The 27,202-nt window shown below is 45.9% G+C and overlaps 1 protein-coding gene across 6 annotated transcripts in view; it reads left to right on the top strand.

The window, feature by feature from the left end:
• DPF3 (double PHD fingers 3) overlaps positions 1-27,202 on the top strand; it is a 345,195-nt gene that overhangs the window by 56,992 nt on the left and 261,001 nt on the right. For 4 of the 6 annotated variants that reach the window (XR_013160349.1, XR_013160350.1, XM_077122960.1 and 1 more), the window contains exon 1: positions 6,877-6,939. The exons of the other annotated variants lie outside the window; for them this stretch is intronic. Coding sequence is in view for 2 of the 4 variants with exons in the window: in XM_077122960.1 (XP_076979075.1) it covers positions 6,908-6,939 (32 nt within the window). In the remaining 2 variants the exon portion in view is untranslated. Of the gene's footprint in view, positions 1-6,876; positions 6,940-27,202 lie in introns of those variants that run through there. 6 annotated transcript variants of the gene reach the window in all.

Below are 27,202 nucleotides of genomic sequence, written 5' to 3'. Positions count from 1 at the left end.
TATGCAGGGGACCTTGCCAGCTGCTTTGATCAAGGTTGCAAGAGGACTTTGGATTCTGTGTTGGTGTGGATGGACTGAGGGAGGGCTTTGGAAAGTGCAGTCTTGGCAGGTGGAGGAGGTCGGGCCGGGGTGGAGCCCAAGTTATCTTAAAACAAACAAACAAAAAACCCCATCACCACCAGATAGAACCCTTCAACCTGTGGTTCTATCAGGAGAAAGAATTGGGGCCTGCTTGTGGTCATCCAGTATTAGCAAGGGAAGAAAGGGCCTGGGGCCAGTCTTCAGGGTTGACTGTGATTACTCTGTGTGATTTGAGTGGAGAAAGCTCCTGTTTAAAAATATCCCACACGCTGCCTTTCTTGGTGCCTGAGATTCTAAGCAAGCCACGGTATGTGTGCGGCTGTGTGTGTGTATGCACTGTGTGTGCTGTGTGTCTTGTGATCCCTTCCTTGCAAAGGTTTTGGAGTGTCCTAGAATCTCCTCTTAAGATGCAACTACCTGGAGGGAAATTCCTTTAAGCTGATTCAGGTCAGTCAGGAGTAGAAAAAGGGTGGGGATTAGTAGGTAGGAGGGGATTTGGAAGAGGCTTTCCCTTGAAGGTGGAGTCCATAGAGAAGGTGGAGTCCACAGCCAGAGGTGATGGACCCAGCCTAGGTGACTGATCCCCCAGGGGAACAGATTTATATCAGCTTTAGGGGGAAGGAAGATGTGGGCTGGGGGATTAAGGTCTTAAAACAAGCCCATCCTGCACAACAGAAAGGCCCAGCGCTTTACAGGCCTCTGACCATCAGGCACTGGTCTTGGTTTTAACTTCAAGTTTCTCCAGTCAAGTAAAACTGACTCATATCCACAACCAGGGGCCAGAGACCTGGCATCATCCAGGGCCCTTTGGTCTCCCTTAAATCCACAGCAAGTCCTGGTGGTGCTTCCTCTTTAGAATTCACTGCATCTGCCTTTGATCTTCACCTCTGGTGCTCAGCCTTGACACCCACAACCTCCTAGTGGGGTCCTCTAGCCTCCCTCCACTCCACTGTCACATCACTGCCAAAATGAGCTTTCTAAAAAGGATCATCTCTTCATTTTCACTGCTAGCTTAAAATCTGTCACTGTTGCCTTATTGCCTTCCAGATAAAACACCACATTTTAAAGTATTCTCACCCCGTCCTTGCCTCTCCAGCTTTTTCTGTCTCACCAGTCCCCCTCTACCAAGGAGATCCCCTGAAGTTGTGCTGCCCTTTCTCACACCCCCAAAATCTTTATATATTCTACCACCTCTGCAGGGACATCTTTTCCTCCTATGAACCATTCAGGATTGAGCTCAGAAGTCGCTTCTTCTGAAAAGATAACCTGGTCAGTTTAGGTGCCCCTGGTCCACACCACAGTGCCCTGTGCTCCTCCACCCATGGCTTTGGGATGCAACTGCCTGCTCCCTCCTCCCTGACTTTTTGAATAAGAGCTTTTATAACCTTTATAGGTTGGTCTATCTTAGGTCTCTCTGTACCCCCAAGGTCCAGGAGTGAGGGTGGCATGGTGGCACAGAGTAGAGATTCTCCAAATATTTTCTATATGAATTAGCTGTTGGCGGAGATGGGTGGGAGGTCTAAAGGCCCTTAAGCCCTTGACTCATTTTTAAAATCTACCCAACTTTGGCCCAAATTAAACATGACCTTCTCCATAAAGCCTTACTGAGGACCTTTGACTCGTATACCCTAGTATATTCCCTAATATATCCTTTATACTAGTTTATGAAAATCTCAATGTCTTGAAACCTTGGGAACCCAAAGGAATGAACCTTTGATGGTGTCCATAGTAGTCATTTAATAAACACCCAAGGACGCATCCATTGGGATCCCATGATCCCTGCCAGGAAAAGGGGACTGGCTGAGCAGGCTGCTCTTCCCTTTTAAGTCACATTAAGTAATTGCTCTGCTGGCTCATGGGGCGGGCCTGCCATCGTTATTCTCCCTCCAGATGCAGGATGAGATCTTTTTGAGGGTTGTTTTCATGTCTGGTTTGTTTTTATTTTGCCACCTGTGCCTAGCACAATGTCTCCCTCATAGAAATTCCTCAATGGATGAGTGACTGAATGAGCTAAGTTAGTGGGAAGCAGCAAGCATTGATTCCTTTTTATGACTCTACTCAGAAATATGTGATTTTCGAGGCCTGGCCCTAGGAGCATCACCCAAATCCAGAGCTTGATATGCTTTTTCTTTTCTACGCTTTGAGAAATTGTAAAGGGAGTAAGAATCCTTCCCTACCATTTTCCCTAAGAAAAGAGAAAGCCAGGTTATGTTTTTCTTTTTTTAACTTAAAGAAAGTTATTGTGGTTATATATGCATATATGATATATAAATTGCCATTTTAACCATTTTAAGTGTATAATTCAATGGCATTAATTGTATTTACATTGTGCTACCATCACCATCATCCATTACCAAAATTTTTCATCACTCCAAATAGGAACTCTTTACCTATTAGGCAATAATTCCCCATTCCCCTCTCACCCAAGCCCCTGATAACCTCTGATCCACTTTCTGTATCTATGAATTTGCTATTCTGTATAAATGAAGCCATATAAGTTATCCTTTTGTGTCTGGCTTTTTTCACTTGGCATAATGTGTTCAAGGTTCATCCATATTATAGCATGTATCAGCGCTTCTTTCCTTTTTATGGCTGAATAATATTCATATATATATTCTGCTGCAGTTTATCCATGCATCGGATGGTGAACACTTGGGTTGTTTCCACCTTTCTGCTATTGTAAATAATGCTGTCATGAATATTGGTTTACACGTATCCATGTGATTCCCTGCTTTCAATTATTTTGAGTATACTTAGGAGAGGTATTGCAGGTCATGTGGTATGGTTAGCTTTTTTATAGGCTGCAGTTTTTATGCCCTCTATTCTTCAAAAGAATTCCTCTTCAGCTCAGTGCCTAGAATGTACCAAAGCTGGTTCTGGATCTCAGGGAACCAGCCCAGGTCAACCAGCTGCCCTGGGCATGGCTGGTTAGTCTGCAGATAAATGGAGGGATTGCTCTTGTTCTAATGCCCGCAAGACCCGAGACTCCTTCAAGCCCCAGAGCCCACCAGGGACTGCATTTATTTTGGACGGCTTCTGTGGTATGCTTCCTCTTTTAAATGAACTCTGGCTGTTCTTGAAGTTTGCATCTCCTTTCTTTACTTCCCTCTCGTATATGGATGTGCCTTTAAAAAGTCAGCTGGAAAGTTTGGCACCTGCTACAAAAGTGCCATTCTTCCCTACTTCTAGACGGACATCTCCTCATTGCTGAGACAAACTTCAGACTTTTTAGGAGTGAACAGGTATGGGTGCCCCTTGTGGTTTGGGTGCATGGGTCCTTGTTGTACCCCAAATGTTCCTTTGGATGGGTGGCATTGAACATGTACCTGAGCTGGACCAGAGAGTCTGCTAATTGATAAGGTTAGATTTGAAAAGATTATGCAGAATGAATGCATATGACTGAGATAGGCCCCACGCTTACTTCCCTGGTAACACACAGCCTTGAGCAGCACTGTCCATAGAAATACAATGGGAGCCACACGTGCAATTTTAAATTTTCTAGTAGTCACATTAAAAGAAGTAAAAAGAAATAGGGAATATTAGCTTCAATAATGTATTTATTTACCTAATATATCCAAAATATCATTTCCACATGTAATCAGTATAAAAAATGATTTATGAGATATGTGACATTCCTTTTTATCATACAAAGCCTTATGAAATCCAGTGTGTATTTTATACTTATGACATCTCAATTTGTACTTGCCACATTTCAAGTGCTCAATAGCCACAGGTAGTCTCTGGCTACCATATTGGACAGTGCAGCTCTAGACTCTCAGGTGGGATGGGGAAGAGGTTATTTTGGACCCACTCTGCCTAGCAAATTAGGCTGCCTAGGCAGCTATATAAAGATGGAAGAAATGGGGCTGGGTGGAGTATATTCAAGTATATGAATATCTATAGAGCTTTAGAAATGTGATTTTAAAAGTGTCTTGAAAGTCTACTGAGCAAGAGGACATGGTTTAAGTAGTGAAATGACCCCTGATCGAAAAATTCCTGTTTATTATTTTTTCCTCAAAGTTATTCAGTTGCCATTTTTCTCAGAGCAATAAGTTAAATAAAGTTTAACTATGTACCTTATACCATCAGGAAAGAATTAAGTATCTGTAAAAATAATGGTCACCATTTTTCGAGATCTTGCTATGTGCCAGACACTTGACATATATTATTCAATCCTGGCAAGAGCCGTATGAAAATTCTATTATTATTATTGCCACTTTTCGGATGAGGACACTGACACCATAGAGTAGCTAAGTAAACTGGCCCAAGATAATGCAGCTGGAAAGTGAAGGACTCAGGAAAACAGATTTCAGAGCCCACACTCCGTTAACATATACAACACTGCCTCACAAAACTAAACATTCTCTGAAATTCTACTAGGCTCCTATCACCTTTAGGCATGTCCATTCTAAGCCCTCTTGCTTTTAAGCATTCTGGTGAAAAACATGTGTCTTTTTGGTGGGTTGGTATATTTAAGACATATTTGGAGCATTTGGCTTCATGCCATACCATTGCAAATTGGCAGAATGGGACCTGCTTTACTGTAGAAACATTGTGATCTATGATAAAGAAGATAAAGTTGAAAATAATAATAACTTATATAGCTGAGAACTGACAAAAGGCAAATTCACAATTCTGTTTATTTAGAAGTTGTACCTGCAGTGTCTGAATTAAAATGCTTTCTACTGGGTTACAAAAAAAACCCAAGATTAACCTACTTAAAAAAACATAGTTTTATTTCATTATTTTTTCGATTTTCACATTATAAAATGTAACTTAGATGTTTCAATTCCAGATGAAAACTCTCTCAAAATGAAGGCAAAGAAAAAGTTTGAAAAATCATGGGCTGCCACTTTCATATGTGCCAGATATTAGGAATTATGCCAAGGCCTTAACACAGTAAACTATATGTATATGCTTTGAGTATATATTTTTTCTTTTAGATGTAATACTTTGTTTTTCTTCTCTTCTCCCATTAAATTGTAAGCATTGTTCAGGGCAGGTGCAATACTATATTTCTTACTTCTTTTATAAAGCTGCATATATTAAAATATGTTGTCCTTCAATTCGAACTCGTGGGAATTATGACTAATACTTCAACCTCATCTGAGAAGCCTGAACTTCTTCATCTGAACATAATAGTTGCTTCTCAGTGATATCAGGGTCCATCTCAGGCAAAGATAAGCTTTGGAACTAAGCCCTTAATATGTTTGAATTAATGAGGAAGGGTGTTTTCAAACTTCAATTATTGAAAAGGGGACAACGTTTTTCAAACTGCCATCTCTGGCAAGGTGCTGTCAAAAAAGTCACAAAGGCAATCCATAGAACCTGGCTCTGCTATTAACTAATCAGAAAGAGAGGAGTTAAAAATTTCAAGTCTATTACAAACATACTGATTCAGCCATGTTCTGTTTATCTGTAACTCTAGTGGTGTAGGGAGTTGAACTCTGAAGTTTTGGAACTTTTTTTTTCTTTTAAAAAAAATTCATTGCCTTGAGAGGAGCGCTGAGAAAGGAAGTGAGAGGGCAAAGCTTTGAGAGGGCAATCTGGCATCTCCATTCTCCCCTTCTCACCCCTCCCCCACTATCTTAGCTATTTGACCTGATTAAACAGCCAGACTTCTCTATGCTAACGAGGGCCCTGCCTGCCCTATTCTCGACAGTACGATTTCATCCACCCGGAGCTTCCCGGCTGCCCAGTGGAAGCCTGATTTCGCAGAAGTCTCCCAGTTTTGTCAGGGGTTCGCCAGTGAGGGAATTCACACTAACTTGAAGCAGAAGGTCTCTCGGAACGCCTCGGGTCACACCGGATTATTCATTAGCAAATTCTTTTCAGCTTCTACCTAAATAGTGAAAGATGACGCCAGAATCGCGTGTGCCACTCCCCGAAAGGGACTCTAGCAACACCCATTCTAGGCTCCATAACTCCTGTCTTCAAGTTATTCGCTTTCCTAGTAACAGAAGGCGCTTCCACTGGTTTCCCTAAACCTCCCTTATCCCTAAGCCTAAAGGTCAGAGAGCTTAGCTCTCCAGTTGGCGGGATCCGCGATCATTTCCGAAGTTTCGGGAGTGTGGGGTGAACAGAAGGGGTGGTATTGGGGAATCGCTCAGTGTGACCACCCTGCATTACGTAACGAAAGCCCGGGCTGCTGTAGAGAGCGAACTTGACATTGAGACATTCAGGGGGAGGGGAGTTGCTGTCCTGCAGTCGTCAGGAACAGCGGCGGCAGTGCGGCGGCAGTTACAGGGGAGAGGAAGGTGGCCGAGATAAAGAAAACACTTCGGGAGTAAGAATATTAAAAAGTCGTAGGACCCAGAGCATTAGCAAACGGCTACGTTTAGTACATTGTTTGACGAAACAGCAAGCTTTCAACTTTTGCACGGGAACAAGAGGACTTGCTCTTTGGGAGAGTAAAAACACTATTAGCAAAGCCGAAAGATAATGAATGGGGTTCAGTGGTTTGCTGGCGATACTTAAATATTTCTGTTCAAGATCGCAAATTTTGCAGCTATTTAGAAAAGTAGGGTCTCAGACCAAACTAGAATACTCGTCCCGTGCGTCTCCAATTTCCCCAAACCGAAAAGGAGCTGCTCGCGCGGTACTGCCCCTTTAAGACCTGCTCGCTCTTGGGCTCTACAAAAGGGAGTGACCTCTGGGCTTTGACAGCTCCCCTAATAACTACCATCGCGCAGGCCCTGCCCACCTGGCGACCAGCCGCGCCGATTGGCCGGCGGGCCGGTATCCCGTGTTCTGATTGGCTCGCCGCTTCCCCTGAGCGAACCTTTAGAACTCTGAGACAGACAATATTCTGTTACATTGTAGCAAAATGGCGACTGTCATTCACAACCCCCTGAAAGCGTAAGTAAGGCTAAAAAATGTACATATTCCGCGTGGTTTCAATATGAAAAAAAGGCGCCTTCTCCGTGCTGAGCGCTGCCAAAGCACTGCGCTTGCAGGCGCCTCCAGTCACCGCGGGGCTTCTCTCTTTTCTTTCAGCTCCTACTTCATCTTTTTCTTTTCCCCCAACGCACAGAAATGTCAGGAGATGCAATTAACAAGAAGAAAATTGTTACATTTGGGTTCTGCTTAATTGGTGGACGGAGAGAGAGAAGGGTTATCGGCAGGGTAGCCTGGCGCCCGAGCGCTCCACAGCTAGGGGGATTGCGGGCAGCTTGGGGACAGCGCGGTCTCCGGAGCCCCTGGGCTCGCCGGGTGGCGAGCGCCGCTCGGGGAGCGGTCGAGCTGGGGGCTAGTGCCGGGCAGGGGCCGCCTGGGTATATTCGGCTGAGTCCCGCGCCTCAGAGCCCGCAGTCTCCGCCGGGTGGCTTGGTCCGCGCGGCAAGCGGATCGCGGTGGCTCAGGAGTTTGCAGGGCGCTCTTCGCCTTCCGATCGCTCGCGGGGAGTTTGGGCAAACCTTCCGGAGTTGGAAGGACCGCGGGGGGGGAGCAGCGGGTCCCGGGAGCCCTCGGGCCCAGGTGGCTGCCCCGGGCTTTCCTGCCGGGGCAGCCCTCGGAGCATGACGGCGCTCCGGGCGGTAGCCGGTGTGCATGTATGCGTGTGTGTTTGCGGGCGAACTGGCCGTAGTAAATTAATGACTCGGGTTAACTTGGGGTTGATTTGGAGGCAGCGAAGCTGCAGGTCTTATGAATGGTGTTCTTGCTTCCCCTGGGTGAAATGCCGAGGCGTGCGGAGAGGCGGCTTGGGGCCCCCGGCCTGAGCGGCAGTGTCTGCTCCCGGCCAGAGCAAGGGGCAGGTGCCTCTGGCCGCCGCCGGGAGACTTTGAGCGGACGCCCAGATCCGGGACGAAGCGGGGGGCGGCGGGGTGGGGGTGGGGGGGCGGGCTGAGCAAGGACATGCGGGGGCCAGTCCCCGGGTTCGACAGCCAATTCCTGCCTGCCTGCCTTCCTCCTTCTTTTCATCCTGGCTTCCTTCCTTCCTTTCAGTCGGTGGAACTGTTAAGCCGCCAAGTCCGCTTGCTATCGCGGAGCCGGGGGTGGGCTCAGAAAACTAGCATCGCTCTAAGGGGGATGATGTTGGCTGTGCTGTTGGCAGAGGGGGGGGGGGGAGGCTCCCTCCGGATTCGCGGCGCGACGTGGGCTCGGGATCGGTGCCCATTCCACCAGGACTTCCCTGCTGGGATGGAAGCCTCGGGCTAGGGGAGGGGATGTCCGGGCGGAGGGGAGTTTCGTGTCCCTTGTGCGTTGCCTAAACAGATCCTGGTTCTTTCACCCGCGCGCGTCCGCGTCCGCCTCCCGGGCTCCTCCGGGAGTTTAAAACCAGGTTCGCACCCGGAGGCAGTAGACAGCTCTCGAACGCGAAGGAACGCGCTGGGAGAATCGGCCGTATTTGCACTGGTTAACTTCTCACCAGCAATAAGGGAAAAGGATAGGAATGTCCCAGTTTTCGGAGTTTTAAACATATATATAATTAAAGGTCGGGTTGGGGAGGCGGGGGAGGGGCATTGGAAGCTAAGGCTGATCCGAGAGGAGTCCCCGGCTTTCAGCTCTCCGTGGGAAGCTCGGATACACAACACTTGAACGCCACGGCGTTTCACCCAAGAAAGAAAATGTTTTATGGCAGAATAAATGGGCGTAACTTCTCCGCATCCTCGTTTGCAGTCGCTCGCGCTGCTGCACAGCCGATGCTGTGAGTTTCTATCGAATCCAGAGCCGATTTGCAGTTTCCCCATTTTCAGCCGAAATCGCGTATCTGGGCTGATGCCATCTGATAAACTCAAGTTAGAGAAATCTATTTCGCATGTGCGCCGGGTTTGTTTTCTATAGGGAAAGCTGTACCCTCGTTTTCCAGGAGCCAGTTTATGCGCTGGTGCAACGTCTTCCGGCTCCAGGGTTCCCTTGCTCGCTCCAGTATTTTTTTTTTTAACCATAGGAGGATGCATGTTTGGTTTGGGTAGGGTGTCTGTGTAGGGGTGGAGTTAAGGGTAGGGGAAGAGACAGAGAGGCGGGAAAAGGAGGCTAAATCCCGACTGCTTAGTGGAATTTGTTCTGAATTATGCTTGCACTTTATATAATTAGAAACAGTTGCAGTGTCATGTACTTGTAATTCTGCTTCCCCCCCCCCCCCCCCACTGACTTACACACAACACCTTGCCTGCTTTTTCCAGGTGAAAGTTGAGTGGTCATTTATAGTTAACCGCCCCTTTTTGCATCCCAACCCCTTTCCCTGGGGGTGAGGGGGTGTAAACAATACCCCCGCGCCCTCGACTATTTTTAAACTACTCACGCTGGAGCACGCACGGTGTTATGGGGAGACCGACACCATCTGCCTTTATTTTTTAAAACGACTTGTTTAATAACACATTTTATATATTTCATTTGTCTTTTAAAAGTTGCCGATCAGGAAACAATACACACATGAATAAATTATGCATGGGATAAATTAGAACAAAGCGCGGAGACACATCCAGGGAAGGGGACGGATGGCGGTGCTGGGAGGAGGGGGAAGCCGGGAGAACGGTTTGGAGAGCTCTGTTTTTATCCTCCTGTGTCCCTCCTGACAATGAAACGGAGCTGAACGACATTAGCATTTTCTCTGTGTGCATTCTGAGTCTTTTCTCCCTTTTCTTAAAAGAAAAAAAGCCACCACCATCGATGCCCCCTATAGAAACTGGTCACACAAAGGTTTCGGGTACTGGGGAATAGCGAGGTAGGAGGTAACTGTGCTGCGAAGAAGCAGGCTCAGGTCTCGTGCAACCCCTCTGTAGGGCTCTGCTTACCCTAAGCATGGGCCATTTTTCACTACATTAGCTTTATCCATGTGGGACATTCAATAATTCAATAGCCTGGGTAACTGGATGGCACAATTTCAGTCTCATTGCTTTGGGGTCTTCCTTAGGGTCCCAGTTCCTGACACCACATCTTCCTTAGCAGCCTGGCTTTTCTTCCTGCTGGTCTTTGATCTCCCCTCTACTTCCTTTCTTATTGCCCCTTGGTGTACCCTCCTCACCCCCTTCCTCTCAGAAGCTGACAGCCTGGCTTCTCTCTCTGTTGTTGCTTTAACTCTTATTACTGCCCAACAGGGTGTTAGAGGCAGAAACAGGAGCCGGTTGGACTGATCAGATCACAAAGGGGTTGGCTGCGGCAGGTGGCTCCACAACCAAGCAGCCACATCTGGACAAATAGAATTTAAAAGCATTTATATGGGCATGTATGATGTGTAAATGTATGTTACACATTATTTAATTTAGCAGCTACATTGTCTGAGCCTAGATGTGTGAGAATCACCCTCATTTCTTACGTATGCAGGCAAGATGAAGGCCAGGTAGTAAAGTGAATATATGTAGGCATCATAAGCAGGGATTTGATAAAGGGCTGTGTGGATTGTATTCTGGCTGGGGTCTGCGCACCTAGGAACCTTCATGCTTTTAATCTAAATTCTAATCTTAATTCCTATCTAGTTCAGGTAAATCACCCCCCCCCCCAATCTGCTATTAGCACTTTAAACAACTTACTCTTTTATTAAGTTATCAAAAGCCTGGTTTATATGTACTTAACTGGGAATGTCTGCCACCTTCTGCCAGACTTGATTATGCACATATGTACCCATTAGTATAACTGTCTGCATAGAAAAGAATAACTCATTATTATTTCATAATTCTATAAAACAGCAGGGCTTTACCTCAAGTAACTATAAAGAATGAGGCCAGTAAACTATTTTGTCCTGTTTATAACCATGAACATACATATACATAATTGTATTGAAACTTTCCTAAGTGTGTCCCCTCGCTTGGAGGTATGTGTTCTGTTATTTAGCACACAACTCTGATACTTACTTAGCCAAAGTCAAACAGGGTTGGTCCTTGTGTAGAGATGGACCTCAAATCTTCACCTCTTTACACTTTCTCTGTTCTCATGTAAAGTGGTTCTGTGCATTGAAAGTTGCTTGTCACCACTTAGAAGCCAAACGTCACTCTTGCTGTAGCACTTAGTTTAGATATCAGAGAGGAAGGGGTAGGGGGCACATTCCGAGTTCTAATCTCTACTTAGCTCTTTCTGTTGGGGTGGAGGCAGAGGCATGTGGGAGGTACTAAGTGGGGGGAATATTGAGATTGGAACTTTGTGAACTTGCAACCTTTTATGGACATTACTTTTGGCTCCTTATGAAAAAGGACCCTTAGACATTTTAAGCCAACAGATGCTTCAGAACCACCTTCTCCATCTGTTTCTGGTTGCCACTGGAAAAAAGCCCTAAATTCTCCAAACTTCATTAGTACACATTATTTTTCAGTGGGAAGAATGTCTGGTTTTGATGAGATACCCATAAAGGATATTAATTCCTGCCAGACCCCAAGTTGAGGCATTGTCATGGGGCAAACCTTCAAAAAAAGCCCAGCCTGCAGACCACCTGGGAGACATCCAGAGCTTTCCAGCCAAATGGGAGCTGCTCAGGCCCATGAGGTGGGCTGGAATTCAGAGGCAACTTAATTGGAAATTTCTCATTTTCTCATCATTTTGGAATCACACAGGTAGCTGGAATTTGCATACATGTGAGAAAGACTATAATGTCTAAAGTTATAGACATCTGCTTAGATCCACGCAAAAAAAAAAAAAAAAAAAAAAAAAAGCCATGGTCAGCATCCTTTGTTTTGAGCATGCCCTAGAAAAAGAGTGGAAACTGAGGCTGTTTTGGTTTTTAAAGGCTGCCATGCTGATTGTAGTGGTGATGGGGTTGGGTCATAAAAAGGTACCAGGACCCAGGCCTGTTTATTATCTCAACCCTTGCAAAGTAACTTTTGTGGTTTTTGAGTATTTTGAAAGTCACTAGAAAACAGAAATGTAGCCAAACGTGGTAAGCTTCTGGCCAAGAAAAAAAAAATCCCACAACCACTGAAATATTTTTTGCCCAGCTGTGGTTTTCTAGCAGGGACCTAAATAAGCATGACTCTAGCTTTAAATAGTCTTTAAATATGTAGATATTTAACTAGGAAAGATAAAGAGTGGCCTGGGGGTGGGTGTGGGGAGGGGGTGGTAGGAGGTAGATGGATAAAACCATTGTGTGGCCTGGAATTTGGAAAAGATTATTGTTTAAAAACGGGAGATATTGATATTATGATCCATTGCAAGTTTCAAAGTTTTCTTTGGTGGTGTGAGTGACGGGAGAGATGAGGTGTGGTGGTGTTTTTGTAATTTGTTTTTCTTATTGGTCCGGTTACTAGTGTTTCACAGTCTGTCAAACCATATGGATGAATGGAGCTAGCATCGTAAAACTGTCACTGAAGGAAGGGTTTTGAAGCCTGTGATTTGCATTAGAGTTTTAAAAGCAGTGGTTAAGAGGTGTTGGAGGGAGTGTGGGAAAATAGGAACAGACTTGGTTGAGAATTTCTAGATCGTCTGTTTGTGAGGAGTAGTTGGGGGTAGGTGGCCAAAGAAGAGAGAGAAGCCTTGAGGGGGGCAGGCTTTAGGGGCTATGTTTGGAAGTAGGGAGGGGCCAGGGGATTAGGCTCAGAGCCCCTAATAATGGGGTTCAAATAGCTCTCATTGAGCCCTCCGCCACCCAGCTTTCTGGGTTCTGAGCCCGGGGAACAATGATGACACATGTCTAATCCCCTTTTTGCACCTTCTCCTCCCTCCCTGAACCTAGGGACTGTGGTCATCTCAGGTTGCTGTGAAATGAGTGGGGTTTTTTGTTTTTATTCACCTTGAAAATCTGCTGTTCGTATTAACTGCGATTGGAAGCTCTACAGCAAAGGTCTTTCCCATTCCCAAACTTTAAACTACCATCACTGGGATCGTATCCCAAATTCTGTCCCCTTTCTAGGCTCATTTCTCACCAGTGGCTTTGGGGACTTTTTGAAACTTTGGTGACTTCAGAATAAGGGAGGAGAAGAAGATCTGGAATAGGAGCTTTGAGTTCTGGTCCCAGACGTCATCAAGTAGCTCTGTGATCTTGGACACGTAACGCCCCTGAGCAACATTGACTTTAAGAGGAGAATGACACACCTTGATTGCCAAAATCCCTTTCGAGTAAAAAACTTACAGTTCTTACTGTGGTAGATCAAAACAGAGGGACAGTTAGGGGCCGGAGTTGGGATTCTTCTTTGTTTTCCAAGTGTGACTCTACAGGGGATGCTTAAGACAGGGGTGCTTTTCTGAAGTTCCATCTCCTCTGCTCTATTCTTGCTTCCTGATGCTCCCAGTTGAGGTTCTAACCTGGGTGGAACTGCCTAGTCCTTCTCAGGGGCCTCAGGCTGGTGGGTCACTTAGAATTTGGGCTTTTCTCTGTGTTTTTCTTCTCATTAGTATCCCGTCCAGAGGATGAATGCGAGAGGCAAGAGGAGTGGAAGACATGTTGGACGATTTGGCTGCTTACAGGCAGTCAGAGAAAGTTTTCGTTTTGAAAAGACTGGAATGACTGAGAACATCTGTCTTTTTCTTCTTTTAAGTGTGGAGGAAAAAGGGGAACTAAACAAAAGGATTTTTTTTCCCCCTGGATTTCATTTGTCCATAATTTCCCTGGACCACCCTCCCCCTCCACCATGGTCCCCAATCCCAATGAACTTGGAAATAAAGAGTGTTTATTTCACTTCCATTTGGGCAGCTGCAGATACCTGGCTATCCAGGGAGCTGCAGTAGGTGGACCTGTACTGATTGCTCTTTGAGCTTCCTCAGGTATTCCCTGTGCTACTGGTGAGGAGGTGGAGGGGCCCAGCAAACCTTCAGGGGCCACCCCCCAACCAGGGGATAGTAGCAGTGTCTAGACTGGAATTCATGGCCCCCCCCCTTTCAGTAATACTCCTAGAGCATCCTGGATTCCTCCAGGACGTTATTATCAGGCTTTCCTGATAAGCTTCCTTGGCAATTTTTTCCTAGCCTAAAGGAGGAGGGGTGTGTGTGTATTGCAAAACCCATCAGAGAATGCACCGAAACTGCTGTGCACATTCTGAGCCTTAAGCAAAATGAAGAGAAAAAAACAAAATGGTTACCCTTTACTTCCAGAAAAGAGGCATTCCCTTCATTTTTGCATGCTTTAAAATTCAGGGGCTATATTTCTCCATAGTCCAGGCAGCCCACAGCCTCTAAACTTTCTAAACCATTGGCTTATGCTGAGTTTGGGAGATAAATGTTCTGGGAACTGGGAACCCAGAATCTCATTTCTCCCCTTCACCTCCATAAGGATTACCTTCCTGGGGTCCCCACCTTGAGGGCAGACAGCTCCATGTTTTTTGGGGGGTTGTTCAGGATTTGGGTTTGGGGGCTCCAGGAGCTGTGACAATAGTTTTCGCCTAGAGTGACGTTTTCCTAGACAGAGTGGAAGTGTTTTGTCTGGCAGGAGGGGTTGGAGGAAGGACCAGGAATGACTGGACAACTTGAAAATCAGGAGTTAGCAAGTCAGACCTATCTTTGCATACAGTAAGAAGAGTTTACACCTCCTTTCTCCTCCCTTCCCCTGCAGCCAGCCCTGCTTACTCCCAGTGGGGCCCCAGTGAAGTAATGGTTGTGAAAACATTTCAGAAAGTGTCGGGTACAAATAGGAGCTGTTACTAGAAGAACTAAAAAAAGTTTCCTTAGCTGAATGAGGCCTTCTCACTTTAGTATATTAAAACAAAATAAATGAAATGATCCTGGCATTACACATCAGGCCTCATCATTGTTTCTCAGGAAATGCAAAACCTCATTCCCCTCCAGCCATGCGTAAATAGCCCTGGGAATCTCAGTGGGATTTTCCCATTGTCTGGGTTTGAAATAGGTGAGAATATGAGCCCCAGGGAAGCCCTCTACTTCATTTCCCTGCCCTCTGCTTGTTCTCAGCCCTGAACTGAGTTTACCCACAAAACCAGAGGGAGCAGAATCTCTGCGGGCAGAGTGGAGAGCTTTCCTGGGAACTTGGAGATGACTCAGGAGGAGAGAGAAGGGATGAAGGTGGGGCTGGAGCTTAGATCTGCTAATGAGCAGGGAGGGTAGGCTGTTGACCATGGTCAGCAGCAAGAATTGATTCTTTATGAAAAAATTGACTACGAAGGGCATCGTGGCAGGGTGCCATCCCAGAACTACCAAGTTAGGTCTTGGTTGCTAGCCTTGGAAATGCTTTCAGATTCTAGCTTGCTGCAAAAATCACAGAATTCCTTTAATTTACAAAAGAAAGTTCAATCGTGCCCCCTACTCACTCCCAGGACCCTGAATCAACAACTTCACCTTTCTTTCTTTGCTGCCAATTGAGCTCAGTGAGAACTGCCTTGCACTTTTTTGAGTATTCTTCATCTTTTCCTGGCCCAAGCTGGTCGCCAGGCTATCCCTGGGAGCTAAAGCAGCATAGCAACCTCTCTCTCTGTCTCTAGGAGCTTCCACTCCAGTGAAGGTCTCCAGTCTGTGTGTGTCTCCTTCTAGACCCTTGTTCCTTAGCAGGACAAAGTTGATGCTTCTAAAGCAGGAGGCTGGCTGCTCCTTTACCCCTCTCCTAGGGAACCACTGTCAGTTCTGGGGAAAGGGGAGATTCTGGTTGAGAGGAAGGGGGAGGGCGGGGTGGATGGGGCAGTGAGAGTGGGGAGAATATATTCTCTCCTGCTAATTATTTTCCCTGAGGACTTAGCCAATGCAGAACCATCTATTATCGTGGGAGCGCTCTATGGTGGTTCTGCCTGTGATGAATGCTAAGTGGAAACAAGCAAGAAAAATTAACAGGCGGCTGCTTCTGTCCACCTAATTAAAATGCATATCCAAATGCATAATTCCTTATGTTTCCCCGTGCACACACTCCCCTTCCAATCCCGGTTCTATGGAGGAGAATAACACTTTCCCCCAATCATTTCTCTTGATTATATTTCAGTCAAGGAAAAACTGGAGGGTTTCCTTTAGAATAGAGAATGGTAGCTTCTGTAACAGTTCTAAAATTTCTGGTTTTTTACTGAGATTGGGCTTGAAAATTTGGAGTCATTTTTTGGTTTAATATGAAAAACAAGAACTTTGCAGAAAAGAGAAGGAAGGAAGGAAGGAAAAAAAAAAGAAAGAAGGAAAGAAGGAAGGACGGAAAGAACGTGAAAGAAAGAAAGTTGGTTTCCACCATTTTGCCCACCTTCAGCTTTGTGCTAAAGTCTGGCTTGGATCAGCAATGTGAATTTCAAAGGTCTTTTCTATCTCCTCTTCCCCTCCATTCCTTTGCCTGACTTTGCACTGCCTTCTCCACCCTCCAAAACAAACATAACCCAGGCTTTTGTAGAGAGATTTTAGAAGATACTTTTTACCTTTGCAGGTTGGGTGGAGAGAAAAAACAAAAGCCTCTGCATCTGGGGGCAATATCAGAGAGGCCGATGTCACAGTTATGTTTGGAGTCAAACAAACAATACCTCTTGGTCCTTATCTTAACTGCTCTTAATTCCCCCATAGGATCATTTTCTCCCCCTCCTCTTGGGAAGAACAACTTTATTCAGTGGCCATAAAATATTTAATAAAACATGAAACTTAAGTCACTGTGTCCAATCTGCCTTCTCTGACATCTCTGTGGCAGACCCCCTCCCCCGCCCAGCCTACCCCCTCCCAAAGCCCCTGGACTGCCCTCCACAGCAGCCCCAGCTGTGGATTTATCAGGGCCGGCTGGCTCAGCAGTGCATGGAGATTGCTTTTAATTAACTCTCTTCATTTTTCCCAATCTTCAGGGAGCAGCAGCCCTTTAATGATTTTAATATTTTATCTGGATTTATATCCTCCTTATTTGTTGTTGTTTGACTTCTGCATTTGTTCCTCCTGAATCACTTCCAGACTGATGTATTTATTTGCCCCTTCCCCAGCTCCAAGATGTTTCAGGAGAAGGAATGAATGATGGGTTCCCAAGAAGGCCCCATTTTCCCCAACTTCCCACTGTCTGTACTGGGAAAGGCGCCCAGTATTGGCCTGGGTGATGGTTGGGGTTGGAAACTTTTCCTTAGGAAACCCAGTCTCTCCTGACTCTTAACTGAAGGAGATTCTGAGCGTTACCTTCAAGAAAAAATCTGAATTTTAGGAAGCATGTTCTTTTTTCCTCCTTTGTACTTGCTGCCTCTGTAAAGAAAGGAGTTGCCCTGAGAACTGGTTAGAAACTGCTTCCTGAAATTAAACTTTCCCACGTGGAGAATTCCTGATATTCTCACAAGCAGTGGGGACAACCAAAACAATAGGCCGAGTCCTCAATCTTGGGGTTTGTTCATATGAAACTTATCCCCGCAAAGGATAGGCTAAGCCTACTTAAAATTAGGCCTAAGAGTCACCCCCAGAGAACCTCTTTTGTTGCTCAGATGTGGCCATTCTCTCTCAGCCAACACAACACGCAAACTCACTGCCCTCCCCCTCTTTACATGCGACATGACTCCCAGGGGTGTAAACCTTCCTGGCAATGTGGGACAGAAATCTTAGAATGAGCTGGGACTCAGCATCAAGGGATTGAGAAAACCTTCTAGACTGAAAGGGGGAAGAGAGAAATGAGACAAAATAAAGTGTCAGTGGCTGAGAGATTCCAAACAAAGTTGACAGGTTATCCTGGAGGTTATTCTTACACATTAAATAGATATCCCCTTTTTAGTTAAGGTATAGTGGAAAGGCTGGAGGGAACTGCCTGAAAACATAGAGCTGTGTTCCAGTAGCCATGTTTCTTGAAGGTGATTGTATAATGATACAGCTTTCGCAGTGGGACTGTGTGATTGTGAAAACCTTGTGTCTGATGCTCCTTTTATCTACCTTATGGACAGGTGAGTAAAACATATGGATTAAAAATAAATAATAGGGGGAACAAATGTTAAAATAAATTTAGTAGATTGAAATACTAGTGATCAATGAAAGGGAGGGCTAAGGGGGTGTGGTATGTATGAATTTTTTCTATTTTCTTTTTATTTCTTTTTCTGAATTGATGTAAATGTTCTAAGAAATGATCATGATGATGACTATACAACTATGTACTGATATTTTAAATTATTGATTATATATCAAGAATGGAATGATCACATGGTAAAAATGTTTGTGTTTGTATGTTGTTATGTTTTAAAAAACAAAAAACAAAAAACCCTTGCTTCCTGGGTTTTAGCCTTAGCTGTGGTTTGAGGTCTCTCATGCCCCCCACCCCACTTCAGCCATACATAGTTCATAGTTTTGGAGCTGTTGGCAGATGGTAACTTTAGGATAGGGCTAGATGTAGGTGCAGTCAAGTCTTCATGCCACTTTATGCATGTTTTGATATGGCTGGGATCCGTTCAGCAACTGCTCGAAACAGTAATTTTAGGTTCAGCCTCAAAGAGGACTTGAAGAGTTCATGCAATTACCTTCTCTGGCTGACACTGCCTTCTCCCTCACCTCTAGATCCCAGTGTCCATGCCTACGCCCCAGTGGAGTAGCGCACATTCCCCGCTCCCCCCTCCCAGCCTACCTTTGGCAGCAAGTCTCCAGGGAAGCGTGGCAGATGGACCTGCAAGGGGTCTAGTTTTCAGAACCAACTTGTCCACAAAATGCCCTTTTGACCTCTCAGTCTGGTGATGTGTCTTCAAGGTTACCTGTTGCTAGGCAACTACAACCAGAGTTTGAGCCTGGTCTGGGAATTGCAATGAATTGCCCCAGGTGACTTATATCACATTTAGGGGCTTCTGTTTGTAATCCTGGCTCTGGGAACAAGAGATTGGGAAGACATTCCCTTACATGCCTAGATGGAAAGACGTATAGGTTTTTTAAAGTCTAGCCCAGGTGCCTGGCACACAGCACACAACAGATGTTTGTGTTGGGGTTGAAAATGGTGATTTCCCGTGTTCTTGCACTGGAATTCTTTTCTCTTCATTTTTGCTCTGCCAACTCTGAAAATGTATTATATGCCAGGTGCTAAGCTATATATGGGATAGAGAGATCAAAAAAAGCATGGTTCAGTGTTCAGGCTGCTCAGGTGTCCTATTGGGTGTATATTTTATTTTTTTTTTAACCTTTCCTTAGGAATCATAGATTCTTTCAAGATTCCAATAGAAGTTGTGGATCCTTTTCCCCCAAAAAACTGCATATAGGTTTTTATGGTTTGACAGGTCCACAGACCTTGAGGAACTCACCTGTTGACGCCCCTGGAGGGTCCATGGATTCCAGGTTAAGAACCTCAGTATGAGAGATGTAGATGAATTTGTCCTGAAAGGATGCTTTTGTATCTCTGCTCAGGAGGAGCACCGAACTGCTTGTGACTCCTCCAGCTAAGCTGTTTGTCCTCCCTACCCCACCCTGCCCCAAGATGCACTTGATGACGTCTACCTACTCATCTGCAGGACAGTTCAAGTGTCTCCTTTTCCCTCGTGAAGCCCTTTCTGACCCTTGGGTGGAACTGGCCACCCTTGCCCTCAGCCCTATGGTCCCTGGCATAACCTTTTTCAGCCATTGAAATTCTTGACTATGGCAAGTTAGAATGCAGGGCCCTTGAGGCAGGGACAGTGGCCACCTGTGCTTTCCTATTCGTAGGACCTATCCCCAAAGGCATTTAGTTAATATGCATGGAATAACAGAACAAATGAAGCCAGCAGGCAGATACACTGTTCTTCCTTCCCAATTTGCTTATAATCTAGCCCTTTAGAGTTTGTTGTGTTCCTCATTCTCTCCCTTGGCGGGGAGAGTTTGGAAAAACCAGCCCAATTATCTTGCAAAGAGTCTTCAACATCAGGGTCAGGAAACAGGTGCAGCCTTGGCCTTGCTTGTCTGTGCGATGCGCAGCTGTGAGGAGTATCAACATCAGTCAGTCTAGCCCCTTGTGTCTTTGCCGCTTCATCTTGTACGTCTAAAATACTTGGCTCTTCCCCATTGGTCATGGATGTAAAGATGAGGCATTTTCACTTTGCTTACTTTCAGGGACTAAGGAATGTAGGGCTTGTGAATAACCATCAATAAATCAATCATTTTAAATGTGCCCACTATGGGTTCGGCAGTGTATAGGATTTCCTTTAGTGTTATTTGTATTTGAGGACTCTTCTAGGTTTTTAAGATGGAAGAGACCAGAATATGCATAATAAGGTAACGGTTTAACCCATGATTGGGATCTGGTGAGAGTCGACTGCCCGTCCTACTGAATTTTGGGGGTGACTTTATCCCAGGAGGTGACTTTATCCCAGTTGCTGTTTGCAGATACATATTCTTTGAGAGAATGCCTTTTTTGTATGCTTTCAGAGTACCAATGCTTAGATAGATAATAACTTCCCTTATGGCTCAGTGTCCCAATCATGTGTAACACAGATAACTTCACTTAACAATGAAGCAAAAAATGATGTCCTGGGGATCAGGCATATTGGAAGAGAGAAAATTCCCTCTACCAAGTATGTTTGTAACTTTTGCATGTCCTCCTACCACTTTTTCACCTTCCCAATCATTCTTTGTTGGGGGCTGTTTGGAAGAAGGTACCACTGCAGAGGCCGGGCTATGTGTCAGAAGGAAGATGGAGGCCACCAGAGACAGGTAATTGTTCAGATCCTTCTCCACTGGACATCCGTCAATAGGGAAAGCCAGAGAAAATGCTGACAGTGTACAAGATACAGGCCATAGGAGCGGAATTGTACAAAAATGTTTGTCAGCTCAGAATGATTGTTCTACACTAGCACTTACTCTTGAAAGAAACTTTCGCTCAGTCCTAGCCTGGAACCCCTTGGTCCAGAGGGGCACATGGTGCCGGCCAGTTCCTTGTGCTCATTTCCTTTCTGGGCAGCCATCCCAGTATAGCAGATACTTATACATATTCTGTCCTCATTTTGTCTAATTACGCACATCTCTGGGGGGTGGGAAACGGGTTTGGATCATTCAATTTTAGGTCAGTTATGAACAGGCTAGCTGGGATGTGCATTGATCTGTAGAGTTCTAGGAAATTTGGAAAGTTCTCATAGTTTCCTGACCCAAAGCACACCAGGGAGCATTGTTTGCCTACCAGGGACTGTTGACCCCAGCCAGCATCAGGGCGAGCGGGTGGAGCCCCATGGGTTTGAGTCTGAATTTAGGAACTTTCTGAGATGTAGCTAGCTTTTCCTATCTTTGGAGCAATAGGGCTCTTGTTTTATTTTATAATCTACCAAATTGAGAGGATCCAATGTCAAAACCCTCTTCTGGTGATCATTTGTTCCACCCTGTTCCTGGCTGGAATGGGTTTAGGTTCCTAGGAAATAACAGGAATGGAATAGAAGTCAATTGAACACTCTTTATTCTTGACCAGAGGGGTACACTGAGATGTAGCCTATTCTGCTACCCAGGTGAGCTGTTCTGGGACAGTGTAAAAGCTCTGAAACATCTTCACTTTTCTCCAAGCCACATAGCCAGTGACCTTGGGCAGCCTAACCTCCAGGCATCTCTCTTCTCTTTTCAAAAGCCCAGGAAGGAAAAGCCTACTGGTTACCCTTTTATTTTTCTTTTGCTTTCTGGTTCTTATTTTCTTTCTTCTCTCAGACCTAAACCTCCCAAGGCTCTTTGACCCCCAGAAAGAGGAATAATTCATTTAATTCCTAATATCAAGGTTTTGATCCCCAATCTAGATTTCCTCTTCACCCCTCTTCCCTTTACTCATTTTCCATTTACATCTTTCTCCTTTCCTGGCGGGTAGCATCTTCATCAATAAGCACTAAGTGGGGCGTGGAAGAAGGGAAGAGCATTCAGTCTCTGTCTGCAAGGAGGACAGACTCAGTCTTGTGAATGTGGGAGTCTTGAGAAAGTGGGAAGGTGTTCTAGTTTGCTAGCTGCCAGAATGCAACACACCAGAGACAGATTGGCTCTCAATAAAAGGGATTTATTTAGTTAATGTATAGTTCTTCAGAAGAAAAGCAGCTAAGTTTCAACTGAGAAGGCACAGGGCAATTTCTGCTGGCCTTCTCTCCAGGCTTCTGGGTTCCAACGACTTTCCCCAGGGTCATTCATTTCTGCATCTCCTAAGGCCTGGGCTGAGCTGCTTTAGCTGTGCTACGTTGAGTCTCTCATTTAAGCACCAGCCAATTAAATAAAAAATACATTCGTTGCAGCAGGCACGCCTCCTACCCGACTGCAGGTATAATCAGCAACCGATGAGGTTCACATGCCATTGGCTCATGTCCACAGCAATAGAACCAGGCACCTTCACCTGGCCAAGTTGACACCTGAACCTAACTCCCACAGAAAGGGAAGAAGGACAAAGATTACACACAGCAAAGGGAGCATCCTGTGAGAGAAGAAAAAGGTTCCTTGCAATGGTACTGAATGAGTGCTCCAGACCACAAGGTTTCTTGGAATTGGAAGAGAGAGAGAAGTTCCTGTGGTCAGGATATGAGAGGATGCCTCGTGGCAGAGGTGGGCTCTGCGCTGAGTTTTAAGGACAGTGGGACTGGTCACACTGTGAGGAGTGATGGAGGGTGAGGCTGGACGGTGAGGTGTGAAAGGGCAGAGACGAAGATTTGGAAAGGATTTGAGTAATCCCTTAGAGAATTTCCTTCCTCTCTGGGGGAAGAGAGACCGGGTCGGAAGGCATGTGTGGAGGACAGCAAAGAGATCCATTTGGCTGGATGGGAAAGGGGTCCATGAACAGAAGGTAAAATTGGAAATAGGAACAGGGCCAAGTTGGTTTGAGTGGAACCTCAGCTTGACTGCTGGTTCTTGGGAAGCGATCAAACATCTTTGAAGGTCAAGAAAGAGGCTCTCGGGCGGGCCACGGTGGCTCAGCAGGCAAGAATGCTTGCCTGCCATGCCTGAGGACCTGGGTTCGATTCCTGGTGCCTGCCCATGTGAAAAAAAAAAGAAAAGAAAAGAAAAAAAAAAAAGAGAGAGGCTCTTTTCAGGGTGGGGATGAGGTGGGGCTGTCATCCTTTGTCCTCCACGAGGAGGACTGCCCACTTCAGTCCCTCCTTCTCACTGAGGAGGTTGACTCCTGACCCTTGGTTTCCTTTGGTATGTGTTCTGGGTACTTTCCAGGCCCTCCTCCAGGAGGAGGCAAGTGGGATACCACAGCGGGTCTCACTGGGTGAGGCAGCACTGTTCAGCCACATGGGTGGTTTTGCCAAGCGGGGCAAAATTGTGAGATTAAGCCCGCCTGAGTGGTGGACCTTAATGTCTTTCCCCCTCTTTTATACGTTAATGCACGCATTACCCCCTTTCTTCAAAAAGAACAGCAACAACACAAGTATCCATAAATGGTTAAAATATATAAATCCAGTTCAGGGAGGAAAAAATAAATGATGAGCCTCAGAGCCCAGTCAAAGCCAAAGTTTCATGGTCTGGATGGGCAGCCAGGCAACTTAGTCTGAATGTAGTGGTTATCCATTCTCACCCAGGCACATGGGCACCTCTGTCACCCATTAAACCGTTCACCTATTTACTGCCCACTTCCTCCTGCAAGAAGGCCCAGGGCTAGGGAGCAAGCTTCCAGGGAAAGGCTGGGCATTGCACGCAGTTCTCATGTTCCTTTGAGTCTTGCTGTCTTCATAACCTCAGCCACTCCATCCCAGGAGCAGGAGCATGATGAGCTGTTGCCATGTGACCTGTAGCTTGGGTGTAGGCTCTGTAGCCAGAGCCCTGTGCCTCTGTGCCTCAGTTTCCTCATTTGTAAAGTGGGAATAATAACAGTTTTTGCCTTATAAGGTTGCTGGAAGAATTAAATGAGTTAGTGTATGTAAACTCTTAGAAAAGTTGGCACATGTTACCCTCGTAGTAGATGTTTGCAGTGACCTGGCTTTTCTCTCTGTAAAATAGGAAGACATGCTGATTTTTCCCCCACAGTGGCATATCAAGGAGACTGAGTTAATAAATGAAGAAACTGTGACTTTCTTAAAGAAAGAAATTCTAGAACTCTGTGGCATGATCATTATTTTTATTGTTGCTATTATTATTTTGTTCCTAGAATAAATGTGCTAGAAGATTCTCTGAGAAACATTTATCCCATACGACATTTTGTCCAGGAGCCCACATGATTGTATTCTTCCTCATTGGGGCCGATATTGGGTCGTTTTGAGAAAGAACAAGAAGTCACACATGCACCCATTTCACAGATGTACAAACACAGAACACAGAGGCGCACTGACTCTGTGATATAATTGGCCTCCATTCACTGCTGCCTCCTCCAAGGGAGGAGAAGAAGGCTTTTGGCTTGGATAAGCTCTGCTCATTCTACAGCTAGAAGAGGGCTTGAAATCTTTCACACCAGAGAGGGTGAGGCTGAGAGCTGGCATGTGCTTGTCTTCTAAGCAGCGTTGGTCAAGGAGGCAGCTGGCAGGCCCGGGCACCTTGCCTATCCCCAGCCACCCTTTATTGGTTGGCGGGTATATAGGCGTTCCCAGCACATGCTTTGGGTAGGCAGGGATCTGTGCTTTACAAGCTGGCATTCCAAACTCCAGATCTTCCAAACACCAGACCCCTATGTTATTTTTAACTGTCCAAAGTTTTTTCCACTTGGTGTAATTGATGGGACTCAGTAGCCCAGTCAGGGAACCTAAAGTTTCGCTTGTTTTGTATCCCTTGAATGGGCATGTGTCCGATAAGTAAGCAGAAAAAGAAACACCCTGTTTTCTGAATTGACAGTTCTGAATCTCCCTGCTTGCCCTATACAGTCCCTCCGTCCCCCAACGCTAGAGGGAAAAAGCCTAAAGATAACCTGAGCAGATCTGCCCGCCTGTGCCTGTGGCTCCAGATAGGAGGGAGCAGGACCATTGGTGTCCATGACCTTCTCCCTCCCTCCCTCCCTCTGTCCCAACAGTAGGGGACAAAGCTACATTCTCAGAAAGATAACAGAAGAGCATTGAAGAGGTTGGCGCTCTCTCTCTCTGGCCTTTCTTTGCAGTCTCCCACCTTTGCCAACAGGTAAGCCACATTCCCATCACCCCAGGTGAGAGAGGAGGCGTGAAGGCATGCCCCTAGATGTGTTCATCCAAAGGAGCGTGGGTCCAGAAAGGAACAATGTGATTTCCAGCCCTACTGGGCAGGTGGGAGAGAGAAGCCTGGACAGGTAATGAAGGGCCAGCTATAAACACCTGTGCAAAAAGTTTGGCACGTATCCCATAGGTGCTGGGGGTTATTTAAGGTATGGCAGGATGAAGGTTGAGGGTGATGAATTTGCAGAAGTGGCTTGAGTGGGGAGGCTGTGGTGGGAACGCAGACCAAAGTCACTGGAGGTGGCGGAGGGAATGTGCCTGGTCAAACCAAGTAATGAAAACCCTCACAGCCCATCAAACTTAATTAAAATCAAATAAACGCTCCTGCAAACCCATCTCACACCAAGTAGGGGTAGAGCTTTCAGATCACTGCCAGGGCATTGGTGCTGGTTTCAATCTAGCTGCAAGGACCTAAAGCCTCATCAATATATAATATTTCTGAAATATGCATACGCCCTGTGCAATTTGGCTCCCTTAGCGTATTTATGAGTTCAGCACTCAGCTAGGTCCTTGGTGTCCCATCATGACATTTTTTCTCACTCCTTTTCATTTCTTCCCTATAGCAGTTGTTCCAATGTTTTGTTATTTACTTGAAAATCCTCCCCATCCCCCTGCTCTGAGCAGATGGTTTCAGCCCAGACTTGTTCCAGAAAATCGAAGCCATGAAGCAGAAACTTTCTCTATCATTCTTGCCCTCTGCCTCACTGGGGCAAAGCTACCTCTTCAGAGGGGACTTCCCTGCCCACAGCAGCTGATATTGCCCACGTACCACTCCCTATTACCCTGTTTCTATTTCTTCATAGTGTATACAATATTCAGAAATTATCTTTATATATTTGTTTTTTCACTTCTTTTTGCCTGCCTTTCTCATTGGAAGGTAATACCATGAGAGCACAGACCTTGTCGGTCTTGGATACCACAGCATCCAAAGTACCTGCCACGTAGTAAGTGCCTTAGATATAGTAGATGTTCACAAATATAAATGCATGAGTGACTTTCCATGGCTTTAGCCAGACCCATGCTTTCATCTCCCTTCCACTTCCTGACTCTCCTACTGCCTATGCCACTCTCCCTGGATATCCCCCCTCAAACTTATATACTAAATGAATTTATCTTCTGACCCTAAAGTTAATTTTCCTCTGGGTTCACTATCATCTAAGCAAAAATCTCAGGGCTGTCTTTGGCTCCTCCCTTCCCCCCACATATACTCTGTTCCCAAGTTCTATCGATTTAACCTCTGCAATGTTTCTGGACTCTGTCCCTTCTTCTGCCCACCTCTCATTCAGGTCACACCAGAGCTCATGGAGACACTTGGCTGGGGCTTCCTCAGTGGCTGTTCAGCCTGTAATCTCTCCCTCCATCCCTTCCCACAGGGAGAGGTTTCTAAAGTTCAGCATTTTTATGCCTTCAGTGGTTCCTACTGATTGTAAAATTCTATCCATCCATCCCTCTGCTACTTCCTGAGTACCAAAAGTATGCCAGCATTATGCTAGATGCTTGGGTAGAGCTAGGAGCTAAGAGCATAATTGTTTTCCTTTGTGTTTTCAATCTTGTAAGTGGGGACAGGTAGGAGCAAAGAAAATCAAGTGTTAGAGATGCTTTTTATTTATTCACCGAGTATTTATTGAGCCCCTACTGTGTGCCAAGTACTGTAGGTGCTGGGGATACGGCAGTAAATAAAGCAGAGTTCTTGTCTTCATGGAACTCATGGAATTCCAGTGGAGGAGCCCAATGATGGTCATATATGCAAGTACAAATGCGATGGAGAAAAACAGAACAAGATAAGGGTCATGCATTGGTGTGGTTTACCCTGGAAGAGGATGCTTGGAGAAATCTTCACTGAGAAGACAGTGACCAAGTAGAGATATGAAGGATGGGGAGGAGTCACACTAGCAGACATCTGGGGAAAGCACTCCAAGCAGTCTGAGCAACCAGTGCCCTGTCTTAAGGCCCTAGGTGCTCTAGGGATGGTGGACGGGACATGGTGGGGTACAAAGGGAGGGAAGAAACTGCTCTGGGTGTGGGTGTGGGGGTGTGGGTGGGGGAAGGAGGTGTTTCCCAGAGGAGACTGCCAGACCACCTAGCCCTACATTTCCAAGCTGCCTTCCCATTCCACCATCCCCCCGTGGACTCAGAACTTAAACTGTGCTGGACCATGGACTTCTCACCTCCTTTACTATTGTGACTTTCTCGGCGAGAACTTCCTCCCCTGACTCCATGCCTTTGCCTGTTGAGCTCTACCAGTTTCTACTCACCTTCTAGGCCGGTGACTTCGACAGGCAGAAGCCTCTGTCCCCTGCGTCCCATAGTGCTTTGGC

The sequence above is a fragment of the Tamandua tetradactyla genome, chromosome 12, assembly GCF_023851605.1.
Source record: "Tamandua tetradactyla isolate mTamTet1 chromosome 12, mTamTet1.pri, whole genome shotgun sequence".
Classification (NCBI taxonomy): Eukaryota; Metazoa; Chordata; class Mammalia; order Pilosa; family Myrmecophagidae; genus Tamandua; species Tamandua tetradactyla.
The sequence above is the reverse complement of the archived record's forward strand: the minus strand, read 5'-3'. Positions and strand labels throughout refer to the sequence as shown.